The sequence below is a fragment of the Phaenicophaeus curvirostris genome, chromosome 1, assembly GCF_032191515.1.
Source record: "Phaenicophaeus curvirostris isolate KB17595 chromosome 1, BPBGC_Pcur_1.0, whole genome shotgun sequence".
In the NCBI taxonomy this organism is placed as follows: Eukaryota; Metazoa; Chordata; class Aves; order Cuculiformes; family Cuculidae; genus Phaenicophaeus; species Phaenicophaeus curvirostris.
The window spans coordinates 52,010,370-52,029,456 of NC_091392.1; the positions used below are offsets into that span (position 1 = coordinate 52,010,370).

Sequence of the window (19,087 nt, forward strand, 5' to 3'; positions counted from 1 at the left end):
TGTTTAAATGAAATATGTACATTTTTGATGTTTAGGAGATATGCTTGCAATGACAAAAGCCATAATAATTCTTCACTATAACGTAAAAATACGTGGAGTGTTTATTTCTTTTTTTTTCAATCTAGGAAGAAGGTCGGCTCTTGTGGATGGATGGAACTCCTTATCTTCTAAAGGCTGATATTTCAACGTTGTCAATGATGCCAGAAAATGAAACTGACTGCTATGCCCTTCAGAGAGATCCCACTGGTCCAGGCTATTTCTTCACAGGATTTTTCTGCTATATACAGCTACCATATATTTGTGAATATGAATGTAATTATATTTCTTCCCATCATATGCATTTGTATTTTAAAGCCTTCCCATATTTTTGTTTATCTTTGATAATACAAATATAAAAAGTTTTTAATGATTTCCAATGATTATATTTTCACTTTTGGTGGGTTTTTTTTTCAGTACCTGTGGTACCAGAAAACTTCACATTTGGTGTGAGTGATATCAAGACAACTGAAGCTGCGTTTATGTGGAGTGATATGGATATATGGCTAAAGTCAGGCTTTGAACTTATAATTAAGTACTATTTTGATCAGTGGAAACCATTCATTCTGAGCTTGCCTGTGCATACAACTCAAACGAAAATTATGCAGTTATCTCCTGGATTTTGCTATAGTTTTTTATTAGCAGCAAGGAACCCAGAAGGAGCACAGGCTGTCTTAAGTCCAATTCTGAAAGTAGAAACAAGTAAGTTAAAAAAATAAATAGCAGTAATATCCAGTTCATCATAAATATTTTATATTTTTCCTTTATTTACGCTCTTCCTTATAGCCTGAACAAAATACGGATCTTCCTTTAGGGGAAAGAACTGTTCCTTTTCTCCTGCAAGTACATTTTTTAGAGTTCACTTCTTCCCTGGGCTGCTTTAACGCACTAAAAATTCCTCACATCTCCTGTGTCTACCGGGAGATGTTCGCTAACCTGGTGGTTTCTTTTCTATATGTAAGGCCTTGTAATGCAAGTAACCTCTGTAGTGGAGGAAATATATTCCTGCTTTCTCCTGTGAGCAGCAAATATGTATTTTACCTCAGAAATGAGCTTTTCCGCTCCAACATTGGTAAGTGCAGATACCTGAGGCAAGGAAAAATAGTTGATTTACAAATTATTACGCTGGTGACTGAGTAGTTGGAAAAGGCATAGGAGACATAAGGAAGAACTCTTTTAAATTTGTTGCTAAAAATGGAATATGTTGAACACTTACACTTTCTGAAATTCAGTAGATTTTGCCATTTAGTTCACCAGTATTGGGTTTTAACCAATACAGATTAATTAACAACAATTAATATCATTAGTGTTAGATGATGTTTCTGACCTGACTGAAGTACTAGGGGGATGACCTAAGTAAGGAGACTGAGTACTACATGAAGAGCTGAGTAATTAAGAAGAATCTCAATTAGATATTGAGAATATTCCCCGGCATATAAATATTATACAGTCAAAGTTGCTTTTATTTGAATTGCTGTAATACTATTTAGCGTTTATGTAAGTAAGTGTGTACTGTTAGCTTCTCAGGCTATATTTGAAAAAAGAGTTATTGGTAAAAGATATCAGAAAACATTATCCTGTTTCTTTTCCTAAATTTATTCAACAGGACCGTTGCACTCCCAGAAATTAGAGGCTACATATGTTTCATCTGCAGAAATACATTTACAGTGGAAGCCTCCACAGCATTCATCCAGTGCTTCTTTTCATCACTACCTCATCAACATTTTGGATACAGAAACCCACATTTGGGACCAGCTACAGATTGAAAAAAGCAAAAGTTCAATAGTAGTAGAAAATGTAAAACCTTACCGTCAGTATCAGATATATTTACAGAGCGTAGCAGAAAAAGGAACTCTAAGCTGCCATGAGAAGCCTATATTAATCACAACAGGTGATGTATCCAATTTCTGGTGGTTTTATTTCATTAGACAGAGTTTAGATTGAGAATACAAGGCACGAAATAATTTTAAAGGCTGCGTACAGGTTGAGAGTTGTTGGCATGTATTGGGGGAAGGATGGGGGAATTCTTTTCTATGTTCTTTTTACTGATTCAAACCTTCAGAACCTTCCAAAAGAGTAAATATACCTATCCCCTTATTTATTTATGCACACATTTACTTACAGAATATGTGCTAAAGAAATGACATACTATTTGATAAGTATTTGTTTTCTATATTTAATTTTAGCAAAGTAGATACATTACCATGATGTCTCACATTATGTAGGTGAAGACAGAATAATTTATTTTTCTAATCATAGATGCTATGACCCAGATTATGTCATCTTTTTTACTTTGTATATATCCAACAGAACAGAATATGCTTGTAAAATAAATTCCTATTTTTTATGAGAAAACAGAAAGCAGAATCTGCCTGTAACAGGTCATTGTCTACAAACTATTTTAAGAAATAATTTCATTAAGTTTTAAAATCATTAATATTTTAGAAGAAAAAAATAGACCAAGAGGCATCATTTGGAAGTGGTTATAAATTGGTGGTAGGTTTGATCTATGGTTTTATACTGACATACTTTTCTTTGATCAAGCTGTCAGTACACCTACAGCTGTTTATATTCACCTGGAAGATATACAAGAAGAGAGTGTAATTCTTCACTGGAAGCTGCCACAGGAGATTCAGGAATCCTACATTCAAGTGAAACCTAATGCAAACATGGGTGACACTATGAAGTTTTTAGTGAAAAACAGACAAGAATTTAAGATTGATCACCTCATTCCTGGAATGACTTATGAAATAGCAGTGGCAAGTGTTAAAAACAGAAATATGAGTGAAATGAAGACCATTCAATGCACTTTAAGTAAGATATTTTTTAACAATGGAAACTACAAACTGTAATACACATAACATCAGTCTCATGATCATTGCTATCATCTAACAGATTTGGTAGATCAAGTTGATTTGCTTAATAGCCAAGGATCAAAACTAGAATGTGAAATGTACCAATCCAGTCCTAATTGTTAACAGTAAAGCAGATGCTGTTAACTTTCAAGAGGTGCAGCCCTGGGAAACATATTGGTAGGACCAAATGATGATTGATAGTACTACAATGAGGACAATAACGCTGAATCCTCTTTCTACCAACAGAGGAAATCAAGTGACATAACAAACTGTTTATTTTATAACTGTTTATTTTTGGAGACACATTAGCTTCTCTGTGAATCAGGAGAGAGAAATTGACCTGCTATTGGTGAGAGGGTTCCGGTAAATGACTTTAAGGGTTAGACCTAGTAAAAAGGTAAAAGTTTTACATAGTTTATCAAAGGGTCTTTGCTGTTAGCTGTAGTTTACCAAGCTATTGAAATGCTTTTGGCACAGTTTACATTTTTTTGCATATGTGAAAGGAATGAGCAGGATTCACTCACTCATGTGGCATGTAAAGACTGCAGCTGCCAGGTTATAGATAAATTAAATACTGTGTTGTCATTTTTTTCTAAACGATTGTAGCATTTTGAAGGATAGTAGGCTTCATCTTTTTCAGATTTTTTTTATATAGGATTAGATTTAATACCTCATGCAACAGATGGCAGAAAATTCTAAATGTATTTTTTCACACCTGTCAGAACAAGTTTTAAGGGAAGAAAACAAAACACATCAGTAATATTGCATCCATCAAAAGTGTCTCATTCTCCATGCTCATTTCCCTGTCCAGAGGTACCTTTTTGAGTATTTTTTTCAGCTTTCCTGACCTAATTTCTTGGTGAGGTTGTGGTTGGAAAAGTAATTCACAGATACCTTGGGAAAGTTAACTTGCTTTGATTCTTAAATTTGCCAAATGCCTTTAGGATTCCAGTATCAAGCAACTAAACAATCAGGTTGATTATTGTTTCCGAGCAAAAAACATGTTTTATTATGGTAGCTATTCATTTGCACTGGGCAAGCATATTTCTCGGAGCAGTTGCTTCAGATTTACTGTGTGGTTTCCACTGAATTTATTTTCAACTAATTTAATGTGACAATTATTTTGTTCCTCTTCCAGAGCCCAAGCCTGTTCAGATTGTAGTACCTTATGTGCTTTTTAGCAACAGTGTGGTATTATTTGTTCATGTGTCTGACATTGGAGTATTTGATGGCATATATATTGCAAGTAAAGGAGGACCTAATGCAACATTCATTTTAAAAAGTGATGGTAAAATTACAATTGAAAACCTTACAGCAGGAACAGAATATGATTTCTGCGTCTCCACAAAAAGTAGAAAAATGTTGAGCTCCTTTTACCATGTGTCTGGTGTAAAAACATGTGAGTATTTTAAGTTTACTCATGCAAAATTGCACCATATTAAATTTTGATTTGTAAACTTTTAACTTTATTTTTATTTCAGTGCGGTAGAAAGCATAAGCTATTTAAAAATCACCTTGTCCATATAAACGATTGATAATTATACTTACACTAGCTGCTTTTTAAACAAAACTCTAATTGTCCATTATAACTTCTAAACTTTCTGAACTGTTTGTTTTTATTAATATCAAGTCTATAAAAATGTCTTGCAAGTATTTCAGACTATATTAAATTGTTGTCCTTGTGGGAAACAAAACACATTTTTATCATTTATTTTAGTCAAGAAGATGAATATCAATGGAATTGTGTGCCTTGAAATTAGTAAGTTTATTCCTCCTGGTGCATCATTAAGCAAATATTTAAAGCATTAAGGTTCTCATTTTTCATGATAATAAATCCAATAAGAAAGACATTAGAAAAAATTGAGGGAAGTGGACTCCTTCTAGCAAGACCCTCAAAGGAATTTTAGTAAGAACTTAAACTGTATAGAAACACCTACTGTAATTCTATATTTTTACTTTCTTGGTTTTTTATGATAATTATACCTCCAGAAGTTTTTCTTTTCTTTTTTTATCATTTTCCCTTGAAATTCCTTTCTAGTTTGTTTCTCTCGGAGTAGAAATCATATAAAAGGGAAAATTTAAGAAAGGATAAAAAGTAGCAAGGAAGAAAGAAGAAGAGTCTGAGGACAAGACAGAAAAATTCTTCTCCAAGTAGTGAAAACCTTGAAAGCTTATTTTTCTTAAAATCTAGTTTTAATAAATCTTGGATTTTTATTGGTCTTATGAAAATAACTGTCTTGGTGAGGAAGAAAGGTGCAGTGAAGGATGTAAGGTCCTCTGTAATGTAATCTCTATTGTGTCATACAACGCTATGCTAGTTAAGGATAATAGGCATTTTTGTTGCCTGTTCTACTTAGTTTTTCTGAGCTGTCTGACAAGATTTAAGCACCTTCTGAGTATCATGGATGAGGTTTGGAAGGATTAACTTCATTCTGGAGGATTTTTCTTCCTAGGAGTGCCTGCTTTGTCAGTGTGTTTGCATGCCTGAGATGAGATATCACCCTGTATTTGTTTGAATCTGTTACTGATTGTCTTCACCTTTATGTCTCCATAGGGGATATGAAAAGTGTTGTATTGGAGGAAATCTTGAATTGAACAATAACGTGGTTTATGTTCTCCTGTAGGTCTGGCAGCTCCACTCAATGTTCGAGAAGGTAACACTACAGATACTTCAATACAGGTTACTTGGGATCGTGCTGATGGAGATTTTCATCAATATGAAGTCACATGTTTAAATTGTGCAAGTGCTTTCAGGGTATGTTTTTTAAAAGACCACTTGTGTATAGGCGAGGCAGTTATTTTTTAAAGTCTCCTATTAAGTAATCAGAGATTAAATTAAAAACTATGTCTCCTGTTAGCATAGGTGGAGGCACAATTTGCATAATATAAGTAAATTTTGCAAGCAGTTCAGCAAAAGCTGTATTTGGTTTTCTAGGTCCAGAAGGTCAAGCAAGAAACAGCAACATTTTCCAACCTTACTCCTGGTAAGCTGTACAACTTTACAATTAGAACAGAAAAGGAAGGTTTCAGAGACAGCGTTTTTGTGACAAAGCAAATAGAGACAGGTGAGACCACAGTCTTGTCGAATTTAGCATGTGTTTTGCTTCTACTATGTGTATTGCTTTCTTCTACTGTTTCTTTAATTTTATTTTTGTCTCAAATAGAGAAAAGTGATTAAAAAGTCTTCAGAAATGTCTTTTATTTTTCAACGTTCTTTGGCTTATTCTTTGACTGCTTGTGTCCTTAAAAGTGTGTATTTGAATATGGTTGTTGTGTACAATGAACTACCAATGAGAAGTTCATAATGACTCAGGCAGGCGTATGATCCATTCACACTGGCTACCAATATTACAGAAAACAAACAAACAAAAACTTAAGATCCTTTTAAGTCAGATTTTTCTGCTTCTTTTTCTCACTCCAGTGACTATGTTCATTCTGAAGGGTTCTCTCATTTTTGGAATGATCTTTCTCCTCTCTGTCTTTCACTCAAACCACGATTATGTTGCTTCTTTTTGATGGCACTGTGAATAATCCTTTCAGATCCCACCAGAAATTAAGTAGTCCAGCCAGTGACCTTCACATACTGTCTTGAGATAATAATTTCAGAATTGTATCAGTTCACTGTTGCTTCGTTTTTCAATAAGCATGATATTCTTATTCCAGTGAAAGTACATTTAAAGGGAGTTCAGAGTCTCTTAGCCACTCTCTCCCTCCAGTAATGCACATTGCCATAGATACTGAGATATCCTGCTCCAAGAGAAAATGGTACTTTGACCTTGCATGTAGGGATTCATGGTGTGGAGAGAAATCAGTTTTGGTCATTAGCTGTAGATAAAACCTGGACCAAATTTTTCTTGGCTGGCAGAGTAACTCAGCAGTGGTTTTGGTGCTGTCTTTACTGTAGCAGTACATCTACTATTGGAGTCTGACTGTGAGTCAGAGGGCCCTTAAGTCTGTGTTGCTGCACCTAGCATGAGTGTGGGTGTGTGACTGCTAGTGAGATCCAGCCAGATGGGCTGGTGGGTAGGTGAAGTGTCCTGGGAGCAAGGGAAGGGGTGAGCCAGTTCTGTGTGGCAAAGCATCCTGTTGGGACCTGGGAAGTCCTGGCCAGCTCTGTGTGCACGTATGTGTCATGGTCCAGCAAACGGAGTAGAGATTTGACCTCAGGGGCTCAAATGTCCAGGTGCCAGCAACTGAGGAGACTGGAATCCAGGGATATCTACTGGGCAGACTGAGTGTCTGAACCCAACCTTGTACATACGTATATAAGTATGTGGACTTGTGGACCTCTATTCTCTTAGCCGGAGAGGGGAGTGGGATGAAGCTGTTGACACTGTCTGTGTTTGTGTGAGTGCTCTGATTGTCTGTGATCTGTGTGGCCAGTCACATGTATGTGTATGTGTGGTGTGTATTTGTGCTCTTGTGTGTCTGCTGGGAACACAGTTTCAGCCTTGCTGCTGACTGGACCTGGGGACACAGAGTGGGAGCAGCCTTGCCTTTCTCAGGCATTGGATATGGCATATATTTGCCTCTAACAGGTCCCTAATGTGAAAAAGTAAAGCATGATAAATGCAATTGAAAAGGTTCATAGGAGGGCAGCAAGTGTGATCAAAGACATGTAATGTTTTGCTTCTAAGGGAGCACTCAGCTAAAACTGATACAGGAACAGTGATGTTATGTAAAATCATTTGAGAGGATAAGTTCTGGACAGGCAATTATGGACAGAGTAAGAAGTAAAAATTCACTGACATTTCCCTTACAAGAACTAAGGACTTTAAACTAGAAGAGAGCAAGCAGAAAACAAGCAAAAGGAAATGGTCATTTACAGAACTTCTGGCTGCAGGTTATTTTGTGTGATGATTTTGGCCGTAGATTCAAGTGTAAACTGAAGGGATTTATACTAAAGAAATCTGATGAATTCACAGAAATCACCTGGCTCAGGAAATCCTTGGGCTGCAAATTGCCATCTGGGAAATTACTGAAGGGAACTAACACTCTGTGCAAGTCTTGCTTTTCTGAAGACATATATGCTTGGCCACTGTTGAATACAAGATACTGTGCAGGTGGGGACTTTGGTCTCAACCCAGTATGTTACCTCTTATAGCGACATTTCTTGAGGAATTGTCCATTTTTGAGGAACTCCACATCAGAAACATCAGAACTGCACTAAGTAACTTTAAAGAGAAGCAAGCAGCTTGACTCTGAATCTTGTGAATGACAGAAGTCCTTATACATATTACCACAACAGTGTTTATCTGTGTGTCCTGAAGATAAGCCAGTATATAATTTTTCTGGCATTTTTGTTGTGTTCAGATGACATGAGTCCTGTCATAAAGCAATGTATTTAGAATTCATTTTTAAAGTAATGCATTTTTTTTCTGTTGTCATACAGCACCAAGTGCAGTTAGATATCTGAACTATAGCAGAGATTCTGAATCAATAACTGTTACCTGGACACCAGCTCAAAATACATTTGATGGATATGTGATTTCAATAGACAGTAACATCTTCAACATGGAGAAAATGTTACCTTCTCATGTGGGGTATGAGCATTACATTTAAAAAATAATTGATATTAACTCAAAACAAATGTTTCACTGAATATTTAAAAGAAATAGCCTGTAGTGGTACTAATATGTGATATATATCAACTAAACCAAATATATGATACATTACTATATCCGTGTGGAAAAAGATCTTTTCAATAATTTCATTTTTTAACAAATCATATGATGTCTTTGTGCAAAGAAGAGTAATCAGAATACTGCACTGGAGTGAGTGCCAGTAGTACTTCGGTATCATTCTGGATATTTAATTTAATCTTTTAAGACTTTCCAGTATTTTAACTTGCTGTGAAACATGATGTGATGCATCTTATTTAAGATTTTATCATACTGAAATATTTTTTGACTTAATAGCCTATACGCATGTATAAACGCATCATGTGTAAATAATATCCATACTATAAATAAACACATGAAGGTATTTAAAAAATCCTAAAAAACACAATAATCTTTTTTAATCTTTGTAGGATGTACGAATTTGAGAGTCTTCTGCCAGGCACCGATTTCTTAATCAGTATCGTGACAACCAATGGATTAAAAAGAAGTCGCCCCACCATCCTCAAGATTAGCACCTGTAGGTTTACAGTTTATTAATAACTTCTCATTTTTTCACGACAATTAGGGTTGTTACATTTTAAAGTATTGTCTTAGAAAAGCTATTGCTTATTAAATCAATGCGTCTTAACAAGGAATGGATTAATTTGTATATGTCTTTCTTTTCAATGTAAACAACTTTGAAAATTACTAAGTAAATCAAAGCTTTTAAAATGGAAACAAGTTTCCTCTGTAATTGATGATACTGTGCCAGTAATGGAATCAGTGGTAATATTAGAATGATACAACATTTCATAAAAATTTACAAACATTGTTTTTATTTCTAATTCTGTTGCTGATATGCAGATTAGTTTATTTTATATTCTTCTTACGTACAAAATGAAACCTGTTTCTACACTAAACTATAAAATAATGAATTACAGTAGTGTTTTCAGTAGATGTTAGTTTCCTTCAAATTAACATAGATTAGTTTAATATTAAAATTTGCATCTACTCCTGTCTTTACCTCAGATCCTGATCCACCATCAGATTTACAGGTATTTGGGCAAGAAGAAAATGCAGTGTACTTTTCTTGGAAGCTACCTAAAGGAGGATTTGATATGTTTCAGGTGAGACAAGTATGAGAAGAAACCAATGCAATTCTTTATGTACGTATCTCTTCTGCTTCCTGTTCCTTTCCAAGGCAATAATGTCTAAATTTCTAACTACTGTCTGACCTTTTAAAAAACCTCTTCTGGGGACATTTCCATTCGAGACAGCTCAATTTGACTCAGCATTCTTAGCTCATTAATAATGATTCTGGCATGGGAGCATCTTTGACCATTGAAACAAATAATTCTCTTACTATTTCTCATATGGGCTTTTCTATACTATTCCTTTGTATTTTGGTCAGCTAGCAGTCTCCTAAACACCCAAGTAAGCTTACTGTATGTTGAAATTACTGTTTGCATTAGTTGCTATATCATTTTCAATTTGCTTTTCAGTTTTTTCTTTTGCCTGTTGATCTGTGTTTCTGCTCTGCCTTGCTTCCCTGTGCTTCTTAAGCTACTTTGCATGAATTTAAAAAATTTATAGTTTTTCTTTTTCTTATTTTGACAAGATTTCCAGTTTTGGAGTATATATTTTCTTACAGTAATCCTCTTCACTGTTCAAATGGTTTTCCTATTTCTTTGATCCCTCTAGAAACTTTTTGAGTCATGTATTATGTATTAAAGTTGCATTTCAATGTTTTCATACGATTACACTTCATATTTTCCTTTTAATCTGCTTGATGATTTTCAAGTATTTTTCCTTGTCTAATTAATTGTCACTATACTGGACTTTTTTTATTCTTACAAAGACGTTTAGTACTAATATTTCATGTCTGGTATTACTGAGTGGCTCTTCAGCGTTTGTAGTTTGAACCATATACTTTGGTTCAACTAAGTACAAAATCTAGTTGCGTTCTTTCTGTTCTCTGGTCAGAAACAATCCATTATGATATCTAAATACTTCTCCCATGGATCGTATTTCGCTATGACATTCAACCAGTCCTTGTATCCTGTCTTTTGCAGTCTGCATTGTATTATCCTTTGTATTTTACCGTCACTGTATGAACACGGTCGTGTTGTCAGTAGAACTTTGCAATAGTAAGCTGTTCTTTAAACATGTCATTTGAGTCAATAATGACTCAAATGTATAGTCTTGTACTGTTAACTTATTTGACTAGGTTATTCTTTAATATATAGCACTACCATGAGATAAAGTACTTTGGTTTCATGGTCTTACACAGTCTATACCCCAGTATTACAGTGTCCCAATTCTTTTCCTTCCCCATGATTTCAATGATATCCTTACCTGAAACTTGAAAGTTGAGTATTCTTAGTACTTTCTTGACATTTCTTCTGTCTTTGTTAATGTAAAGCTGCATTGATCTGAATGAACAAGAGTAGCCAGTTAACCTACCACAGCACAATATATTGATGTAGCCAGGAGAGTTTTTAAAAAGAGAACTGAGTTTAATTTTAAAATTTGTATGTTTTGAACCAATTCAAATATACCTTTTTGTGTGATCAGGTTATTTTTACCATCCAGTGGAAAGTAATCGTCATCTGTAATAGTGGTCTTTATGGCACTGTATTATTGTTTAGCATCTCATAGAGGAAGAAACCACATTAGACAGTGCTTTGTCTGAATAAATTAACTTATCTTTAAATCTTTAATGAGAAAGGCTTCAGTAGACTGGTTGCTTAGTAAGGTGTCCCTACATAAAAGGGATCATTTTACTAATCATTTAGAATTAATTGTCCCAGCTTGCCAACTTTCTATGCAATATATTGTAGTTTGTAGAGTGAAGAATGCACAAAAGGTACTTTTCCTAACTTGCTTATACTAGATGTAAATCTTTAATCTATATCTTTGCTTCTAGCATTTTGCAATGCTGTAATTCTAATAAGGTGATGACAGTCTTCAAGATTTATTGTGTATTAACAGACACTGTGCTGGTAAAATATTCAGAGGGGAACTGGATTGTTCCTTCCCAAATGAATAGCAGTTGCTGTGTCACTGCAGGTCACTGCCATGTGTAGAATATCCCTCTTCTGTGGGAGGAAATAATGGACAGCAGGACAGGACACACTGGTGTAGGCAGTTGCAAACTTTCTTGATCTCTTAGTACTAACTGTCACACCTGAGAAACCAGAGTGTGCACGCTGGAGATGTTTGTCTAAAGAGCTCCTCTGCAGGGCAGACAGTGTGCATCTTGCCTTTCACTAGTGCAGATATGAAACAGTTTCCAGTAACAGTTTTCTGTGTCCACAAAAGGGACTATAAGAGGAATTTTAGCACCTTAGAGCTGTCAGAGAGGTCAGAAAGAATCCTTACAGCCTCTAGGGATTAAGGTCCCAAATTTCAATTACTTGGTATCCCAGCACTTTTATTCTCTGCAGTAGCTCTAAACAAGTGAGTTTTCAAAATATACTGGTGAGCAGAGTTGAGTGCCTGATTCCTTGCGACTCTTCAGCATCTCAGCTCTGAACAGTGCATGGTTGATTTTTAGTTGTTTGGCTGGTTTTGTTTGATTTGGGGGGGGATTTGTTTTGTTTTGGGTTTGTTTTTTTGGTGGTTTTGTTTTGTTTTGTTTTTTTCTTCTTTCCCAGAAAGGTACAGAGATTTCAGAAATGTCTCCATTTGAGAATATGTTTTACCTCATCCTGTTGATTAATCTTTAGGCTGCTCTTCTAAGTCTTGGCTATTCTAATGCTTTCTATCTTGTAGTTAATTATACAGCTCATCAGTACAGTTCAGTCTTGTAGTTAATTATACAGCTCGTCAGTACAGCTGTGTGACTGAGTAGTCAGTACACTTTATGATCCTTCCTCCAAGAGCAAAAACATGTCACCTGTAAGCCATGAATTAATTGCTCTTCCTCTTCTACTTCAAAAGATTGAAGTGATTACTTTCATCACTAGTCTATTAAGTAATCTCAGAATAAGGAGTGGATCAGCCCTTTGAAAGATGATATAAACCTTAAGCCATATTCTTGATTTAATTATTTTTGTCTTTAAAATGTGAAAATTATGGTAAATATTTTTATATAAACAGGTAGTTGGAATCTCTGAACATTACTTTTAAGAAGTGAAATAGTCTGATATAAGAAATTATCTTTCTTCCATAGATTTCATATAGTCTAATGAATGATGAAAAACTGTTTACCAGAGCTGTTTATGACAGCAGAGCTGTAGTGAAAGATCTGACCCCGGGGACAGAATATTTTTTTCAGTTAAGGACAGTCAAAGGTTTGGATTCCTCTGTGGCTGTGGAGAGAAAAGTCATTACAAGTAAGGAAATAATTATAACTTGTCTTTCTTTTCCTTTTTGAAAAATGGTAAATGTCAGAAACATATTAAGTTCTTGCAAGCCCATGGTTTAAGATTGGAGAATTGCTCCTGTACAAGGCCACACAATGCCTGAAATACAAAAGAAATTGTATTTCAGATAGGCTAGAAAGGTCCAGAAAATTAACTTGTACATTGCATCATCTGTCTCTGAGCAGACATGAATTTTCCGGTGCTCCTGTGATACAGCATAAAAAGAGGAGAGTTTGTGGCAGAGATTTGAAGGAATAGGTTTATATTGGATTCTGAACTGCCAAAACAGATAAGGAGCAGCTAAGTGTTATCAGAAAATAAATCAACGCCCAGATTTATGCAGTTGCATGTCATAGAGCTCTTTTCTTCGATGGATTTAATGTTGTTTGTTTGGACTATAGCTCCCGAACCCAGCTAACAATCATGGAAGACCTGCACTTAGTCGTTCAAAGATGAGTGATTCTCTGAAAAAACCCAGATCTAGTCCTGTAGTTTTTTGTTAATGAAAAGTTCAGCAGAATAATCATCATTGTGGTCCCGAAGGCACTTTTTATCCTCAAGCAAATATTTTCAAGAGTATTGTGGATGAGTCCAGCATATGGCTGAATTATGGAGAATTCACTGTATGATTTTAATGGCAAACATTTTGAATTTTTTTCTTGCTGAATAATCCAACCCTTAATGGGATTATGCTAATTAGCGTTTTTCAGAAAGCTTCAAGCAAGGTAAATCAATAATCTGGAAGATTAATTTTTTAGGAGGAATTGAAATATTTTTCTTTTACAACTGCAATTGTGCTGCACAAGTTAATGGAGATGCTATTTGTAAATAGTTGTCTGAGAATTTATGAATCTTAAGATAACAAAAAAGAATATCTAAAAGGGAATAATAACTGAGACTATGCAATTTACTGTATCCCTAATTGAAGAGATGAACAGTTTTCTAAAATTGTATGGCCTATGATGTATTTTAGAAAACTTTTGTCTCAATAAAGCTTCTACTTATGTTTACAAGTTGTTCCATTCTCATTCTGTTTCACCAGTGAGCAATCTTACTGTTCTTAAAGAAGATCTGATAAGTCTGGAATTTTCTTCCATAAATTACATAGTACACACAGGAGGTACATCCTCAGGTTTTACCCTGTGCAGCAAAATGGCGCTGCTTACTATATATCCATACAAACATACTTCTAAAATTTGTATAAATACTTCTTGATGCTGTGAAGCTTCAAATAATTTAAATTAAAACAATTTCTTTTTAAAAGGTGGTACTCTTGTTATATTTTCTGTACTATGCATTACATTTTTCTATATTAATCTGTATGATTTTTATTCAGAACCAGCTGGGATATGCAATTTGTCTATAAAAATGGTGAATACTTCCTCTGCAACATTAATGTGGAATCCAACCAGGACTAACTTCACTTCTTATAGAGCAATTTTATCAAACACCACCCTTACGAACAAGTTTATGATTCCAGCAGCACTGGCTGACTTCAGTGTTACAGACCTGACTGCTGGCGGCATTTATAATTTCACATTGCAGAGACTGAGAGGAAATATAGAAGGAGCTTCTGCTTTCATTGAAATTGTAGCAGGTCTGTATGGTTTCTTGTTTTCTCTCCTTCCTGCTGAATGGTGGCTGTCAATAACAGTGCACGGCTGGGTTTGTACATCTCACTTTGTAGAGTAACATTTGAATTTCAAGAGATGTTGCATGTAATTTGCTATGGTTGTGGGCATACGCTACTTATACCCTATTCAACCTGCATCCAGTTATACAGTACCAGAAGCCTGATTTCTTTAGCTGTGCTGAATTTGTTTAGACCATTTTAAGTATTTTCATTATTTTTCAGGTCTTGCCTGCGAAGAGTTATGCATGGGCTGAGTTTTACCTTATCTGATTTCAGTAGTTTTGTTGCAGGGAGTGAAGTGAAACAAGTTCACAAACATTTGTAGAGTTAAGGTTTTAGATTGTAAATTACTGCAGTCAAGGACTGTTTCTTCTTAGATTTGTGATTAAAACTTAATGGGGTAAAAAATCTCAGTCTTGACATATCTGCAGCTTATTATAATGCAATAATGTAAAATACAGATTAAATTTAAAGGGCAGAAAGCTGCACTGGAAATACAGCAACTCATTTCTCTTATTACTATCTTATACTACTTTATAATTTTTAGAGCATTTTGTGGCAATGACATGGTGCTATGAGAGAGACACCTGAGGAGTGCTGGTAGTTGTCATTGTTGGGCTGTTTTGACCAAAAGTCATGATATTTTTATGTCTGCCTTTGGGATCAGTGTTTGACAAACTGCTGGTACTTCTGCCTTAGTCGGGATACTGAAGCCATAGGTCAAAGAGAGCCTTTGAAATAAAGGGGCATGGGGGTGAAAATCCTTACATCTGTTTTGAGATAATGTCTTCAGGGTAGTATTAGTAAGAAAAAGATCTTCTATGACTTTTAAAGTTTAAACTGGGACTGCAATGCTATAAAATTTTATTTGCAATTAATGTTTTTTTCTAATTCAGGGAAGATTTAAGTCCATTTGGTTGACCTACTTGTGCTTTCTTTTACTTAAATGTATTGAGTTTATACTGTGATGCTGAGCTTACTGGTTTATAACAGTTACTTTTTGGAAAATTAACATGATGTTGTATTTTGCACTCCTTATTTGCTGATTAATCTAGTCAACCTCAACTAATTTTCAATCCATTCACTCAAAATATATATTGCAGACATTAAGTGGTATTATTGTAGGTAGAATTGTGAAATTTACAGCAAATTGTTCTGACTATGCTTTATGCAAATTCACAGGCTGTATACTTTATACAAATATGCTGACCACTGCTGGCAGGAATTGTGTGTGTGTGTGCATGAAGCAGAGTTGAGAGCTGTAGAAGTGCAAGTGCAATGCGGCTGAAGTGAACCACACTCACACGTGCATTCCCTGATGACGTGGTTAAATCTACAGAAGGGTTGAACCAAGGGTTTTTTCAGTGGCAGCCAGAAGGATATTTCTAAGTCAAGGGATAATACTAGGGAGAGCATTACCTTCGTGGGGTTAAATTTATCTCTCCATGTGGACTTTTTTATGCTCTGTTCTACTGCTGGGTTAGAAGTAATTCAACTGAGGTAAAGAGATGACTGCAATATTGTGATCACTGTACATGCAATGTTTAATCGTGGGTCTGTATAAAAAGAGATTTTAAGCTTAAACCCTAGTTTTAAGGAAGTAGAGATTCATGAAATAATAGTACTAACGATAACAGTAGTACGCAAAATTTATAGAAGTATACCAAAAGGAAGAAATTGTACTCTCAGTTATGTTTGCCCACCTCTACATATAGTATTAAGTTGTTGTTCTGTTGGTATTAAAATAAAGGAACAAGTTACAGATCATACATATAAGATAAATACAGCCAAAATATAAAATATAAAGTTAATATTTGGAGATAATACTATTTTGGATAGATTATTTCATGGAAAAACTGGAGTCATCTGTTTGAAACAATTCTGCACCTTTGGGTAGTCAGTGTAAAGAGTTCATGAGAGATCTATGATCTGAACAGATTTGCAGTAAATAAGAAAGGAGAGGAGCTCTTTCGGGATGGAAGTGATATGATATTCACACTGCAGAGTACAGTATTAGTGTATAAACGGTACTAGAAAATTTAGTCTGAATTCTGAAGAATGATGTTGGTAAGGCAGACAGAGGGCTGAGTGAAAGGTTAGTAGGAAATCTGAAGTGTGATGAATAGCATCATTGACTGGGCTTGCTCTGAGTGTGACAGATGTTAGTTCTGTGTACGTTCCAAAGTAGGAAGGAGACAGATGCAGATGGCTATGGATTGCACAGGTAGATAAATTACACAATATTATATGTAGATAATTTTTAATTACCTGTTGAAGAAGCTAAAATGTGGTTCATTTTTTGTCTTAGTGCGGGCAGTACAGGTTTAAAGGCACATTTAAAGGCAGAAGAAAGTGAGCTGGTGTGACAGGAGTACGCAGAAACTTCATTTTAATAAAAGCAATAAAAGATCCAAATTAGGGAACTGAACTGATTAGACTTCATGGTATTACTGGAATTCCAAATATATGAAAAGTATAAAAGATCTAGCAACCCTGTGGCTAGTAACAGAACAAACACCAGCTATATCTTTAATTTCAATAGTAGTACTATTTCTGACAGTAATAATGATAATTCTAAGGCTGAGGACAGCAGAAGCACCATGACTGTGCAGAGATTCCTTGTTAACTGAACACAGGGCAGGGATACTTGAGCTTGCTCTCTGTGAGTGGGGATGTCTGCACAGTGCAGGTGGCATGATATCAACCAAGCCTCAGGGGTAGTATAGCAACTGTAGTATAATATATTGCTGTATTCAGGCTAATTAGCAGTTACCCTTCATGTAGCTAGCAAACTGTTCTTAGATGCTTTTAAATTTAGTTGTAACTACTAATATATTTGCGAAGGGGGTTATTTAAGTTAATGTATTTTATTCTCTTCCAGAGCCCGCAAAGCCAGAAGAACTTAAATTCTTCAATGTTTCATCATATTATTTTTCACTGTATTGGAGACTACCATATGGACATGTAGACAGATTTCACGTGGATCTTATTCCTCCTCATGGTTCTGTTGTTATCCTAGATCTTGGAGTCAAGGAGTATCAAGTATGTGCTTTTATTACAGGACTTGCATGGCCAGCTTTTCCTTATGTGCTATGCTGATAAGGAATTCAAGCTTGCCTCCTTAGCTATTTAATGCCAATATAACTATAAAAGTATTAATGAAAAATTCGTGAGAGCAAATTATCCAAAGTTTCTTACCTGAAAAGAAGCAAAAGGTAGTGAATTTACTTTTTTTTTCATGTCTGCTAACCATACAGCCAGTCGGCCAAGGGTTAATGAATAATTTAACAAAGGAAGGGCAGAGCTATTGAGTAAAACCAACTCATTAATTGTGTACTTGCCAGGAAGATCTGTGCTTAAATCATTAATGCAGGCACCATTTCACTGCTAAGCCATAGGAGCACTTTTTGATTCTGCTGTCCAGAAAATATAGTAGCATTAACAAGAAATAATGATTACTGTGTTTGTTTTGCTTTTGTTTCTTACTGGAACTTCAAAGATACAGGTATTTGAGATAAGTGCTTGCTAAAAAGTTGGTAATTATGTTTGTTTCAAAAGATGGGGTCAAAAACATTTTTCAGGCTGCTTTTGTGTTTATTCTTGCAAAAATGAATTTTATAATGCTTCATACTTACTTTGATAATGATGATGATACAGGAAAACCTCTATAGGTACACCAGTAGGTGATTCTGCAATAAAATAAATGGTTGCTTTTGTTGTTCTTTAATATTGAATGTTATGCAAATCTTATAGAAGGCAGTTAAATAAAATGTAAAAAATACTGTACTGTAGCTAACAGATGTAAACTACTATTTTTACTGTTATAAATGCTGTTGTAATTCTAAAAACTTATTAACAGATCATTTTCCGTAATGCAATACATAAACTTGGGGCTTTTTTCATTTTCATGATTCCTGGTAAAAGACTTTGTTCTATTTCAGGCTGACTTTTCAAATACTGTTCCTGGAACAACGTACAACGTAACTGTCTCTGCAGTTTCTTCTTCACTCTACAGTTCACCTGCCAGTAGAACAGTGACAACAAACGTGACAAGTGAGTTAATAATTACTGATGAACTTTTGCTGCTTTTTTGTAAACTATTTTTTTTGTATTTATTATGTAGGCAGTAGTATCTGAGAAGTAATAAGCAGTTTTGAACACTTATTAGAATTTTTCATTTTCTTTAACCACAAAAAAATTACACAGAACCTGAAATTTTCGATGAAAGCATGAGGTTTTCCTATCAGACTATTTTAAGAACCTTTGATATGAGTTGTTATATTCATGCATTAGCTTAGCTATTTTTAAAAAAAATTTTAAAAAAAAAGAAAAAAGCATAAAGCAGACCCAATTATGAGCTTTTGAAAAATTTGCTATTGTAATGTGGTAATATCCATATACCAATTTGTATATATAATGGTAGGCTTCATAGAATTCTCAAGAAGTTTAGCCATGTTTCATAAGAGAGTGCAGTTTGGTGTGAATGATTTTAGGGAAGGGAATGGAGATTAAGCATGCTAGAACATCTGAAATATTAAATTGGCATTAAACTCAGTCTTGTCCATTAAGATCTTGAGCATTACATTTTTTACATTC

At 34.9% G+C, this 19,087-nt stretch overlaps 1 protein-coding gene across 1 annotated transcript in view; it reads left to right on the forward strand.

The window, feature by feature from the left end:
• Positions 1-19,087, forward strand: part of PTPRQ (protein tyrosine phosphatase receptor type Q) — a 139,421-nt gene that overhangs the window by 9,929 nt on the left and 110,405 nt on the right. The window contains exons 6-19 of the mRNA XM_069858203.1: positions 126-312; positions 454-738; positions 1,643-1,927; positions 2,581-2,850; positions 4,030-4,290; positions 5,516-5,646; positions 5,827-5,956; positions 8,284-8,434; positions 8,923-9,029; positions 9,521-9,618; positions 12,666-12,828; positions 14,195-14,455; positions 17,373-17,533; positions 18,433-18,544. Coding sequence (XP_069714304.1) covers positions 126-312; positions 454-738; positions 1,643-1,927; positions 2,581-2,850; positions 4,030-4,290; positions 5,516-5,646; positions 5,827-5,956; positions 8,284-8,434; positions 8,923-9,029; positions 9,521-9,618; positions 12,666-12,828; positions 14,195-14,455; positions 17,373-17,533; positions 18,433-18,544 — 2,602 coding nt within the window. The remainder of the gene's footprint in view (positions 1-125; positions 313-453; positions 739-1,642; positions 1,928-2,580; positions 2,851-4,029; positions 4,291-5,515; positions 5,647-5,826; positions 5,957-8,283; positions 8,435-8,922; positions 9,030-9,520; positions 9,619-12,665; positions 12,829-14,194; positions 14,456-17,372; positions 17,534-18,432; positions 18,545-19,087) is intronic.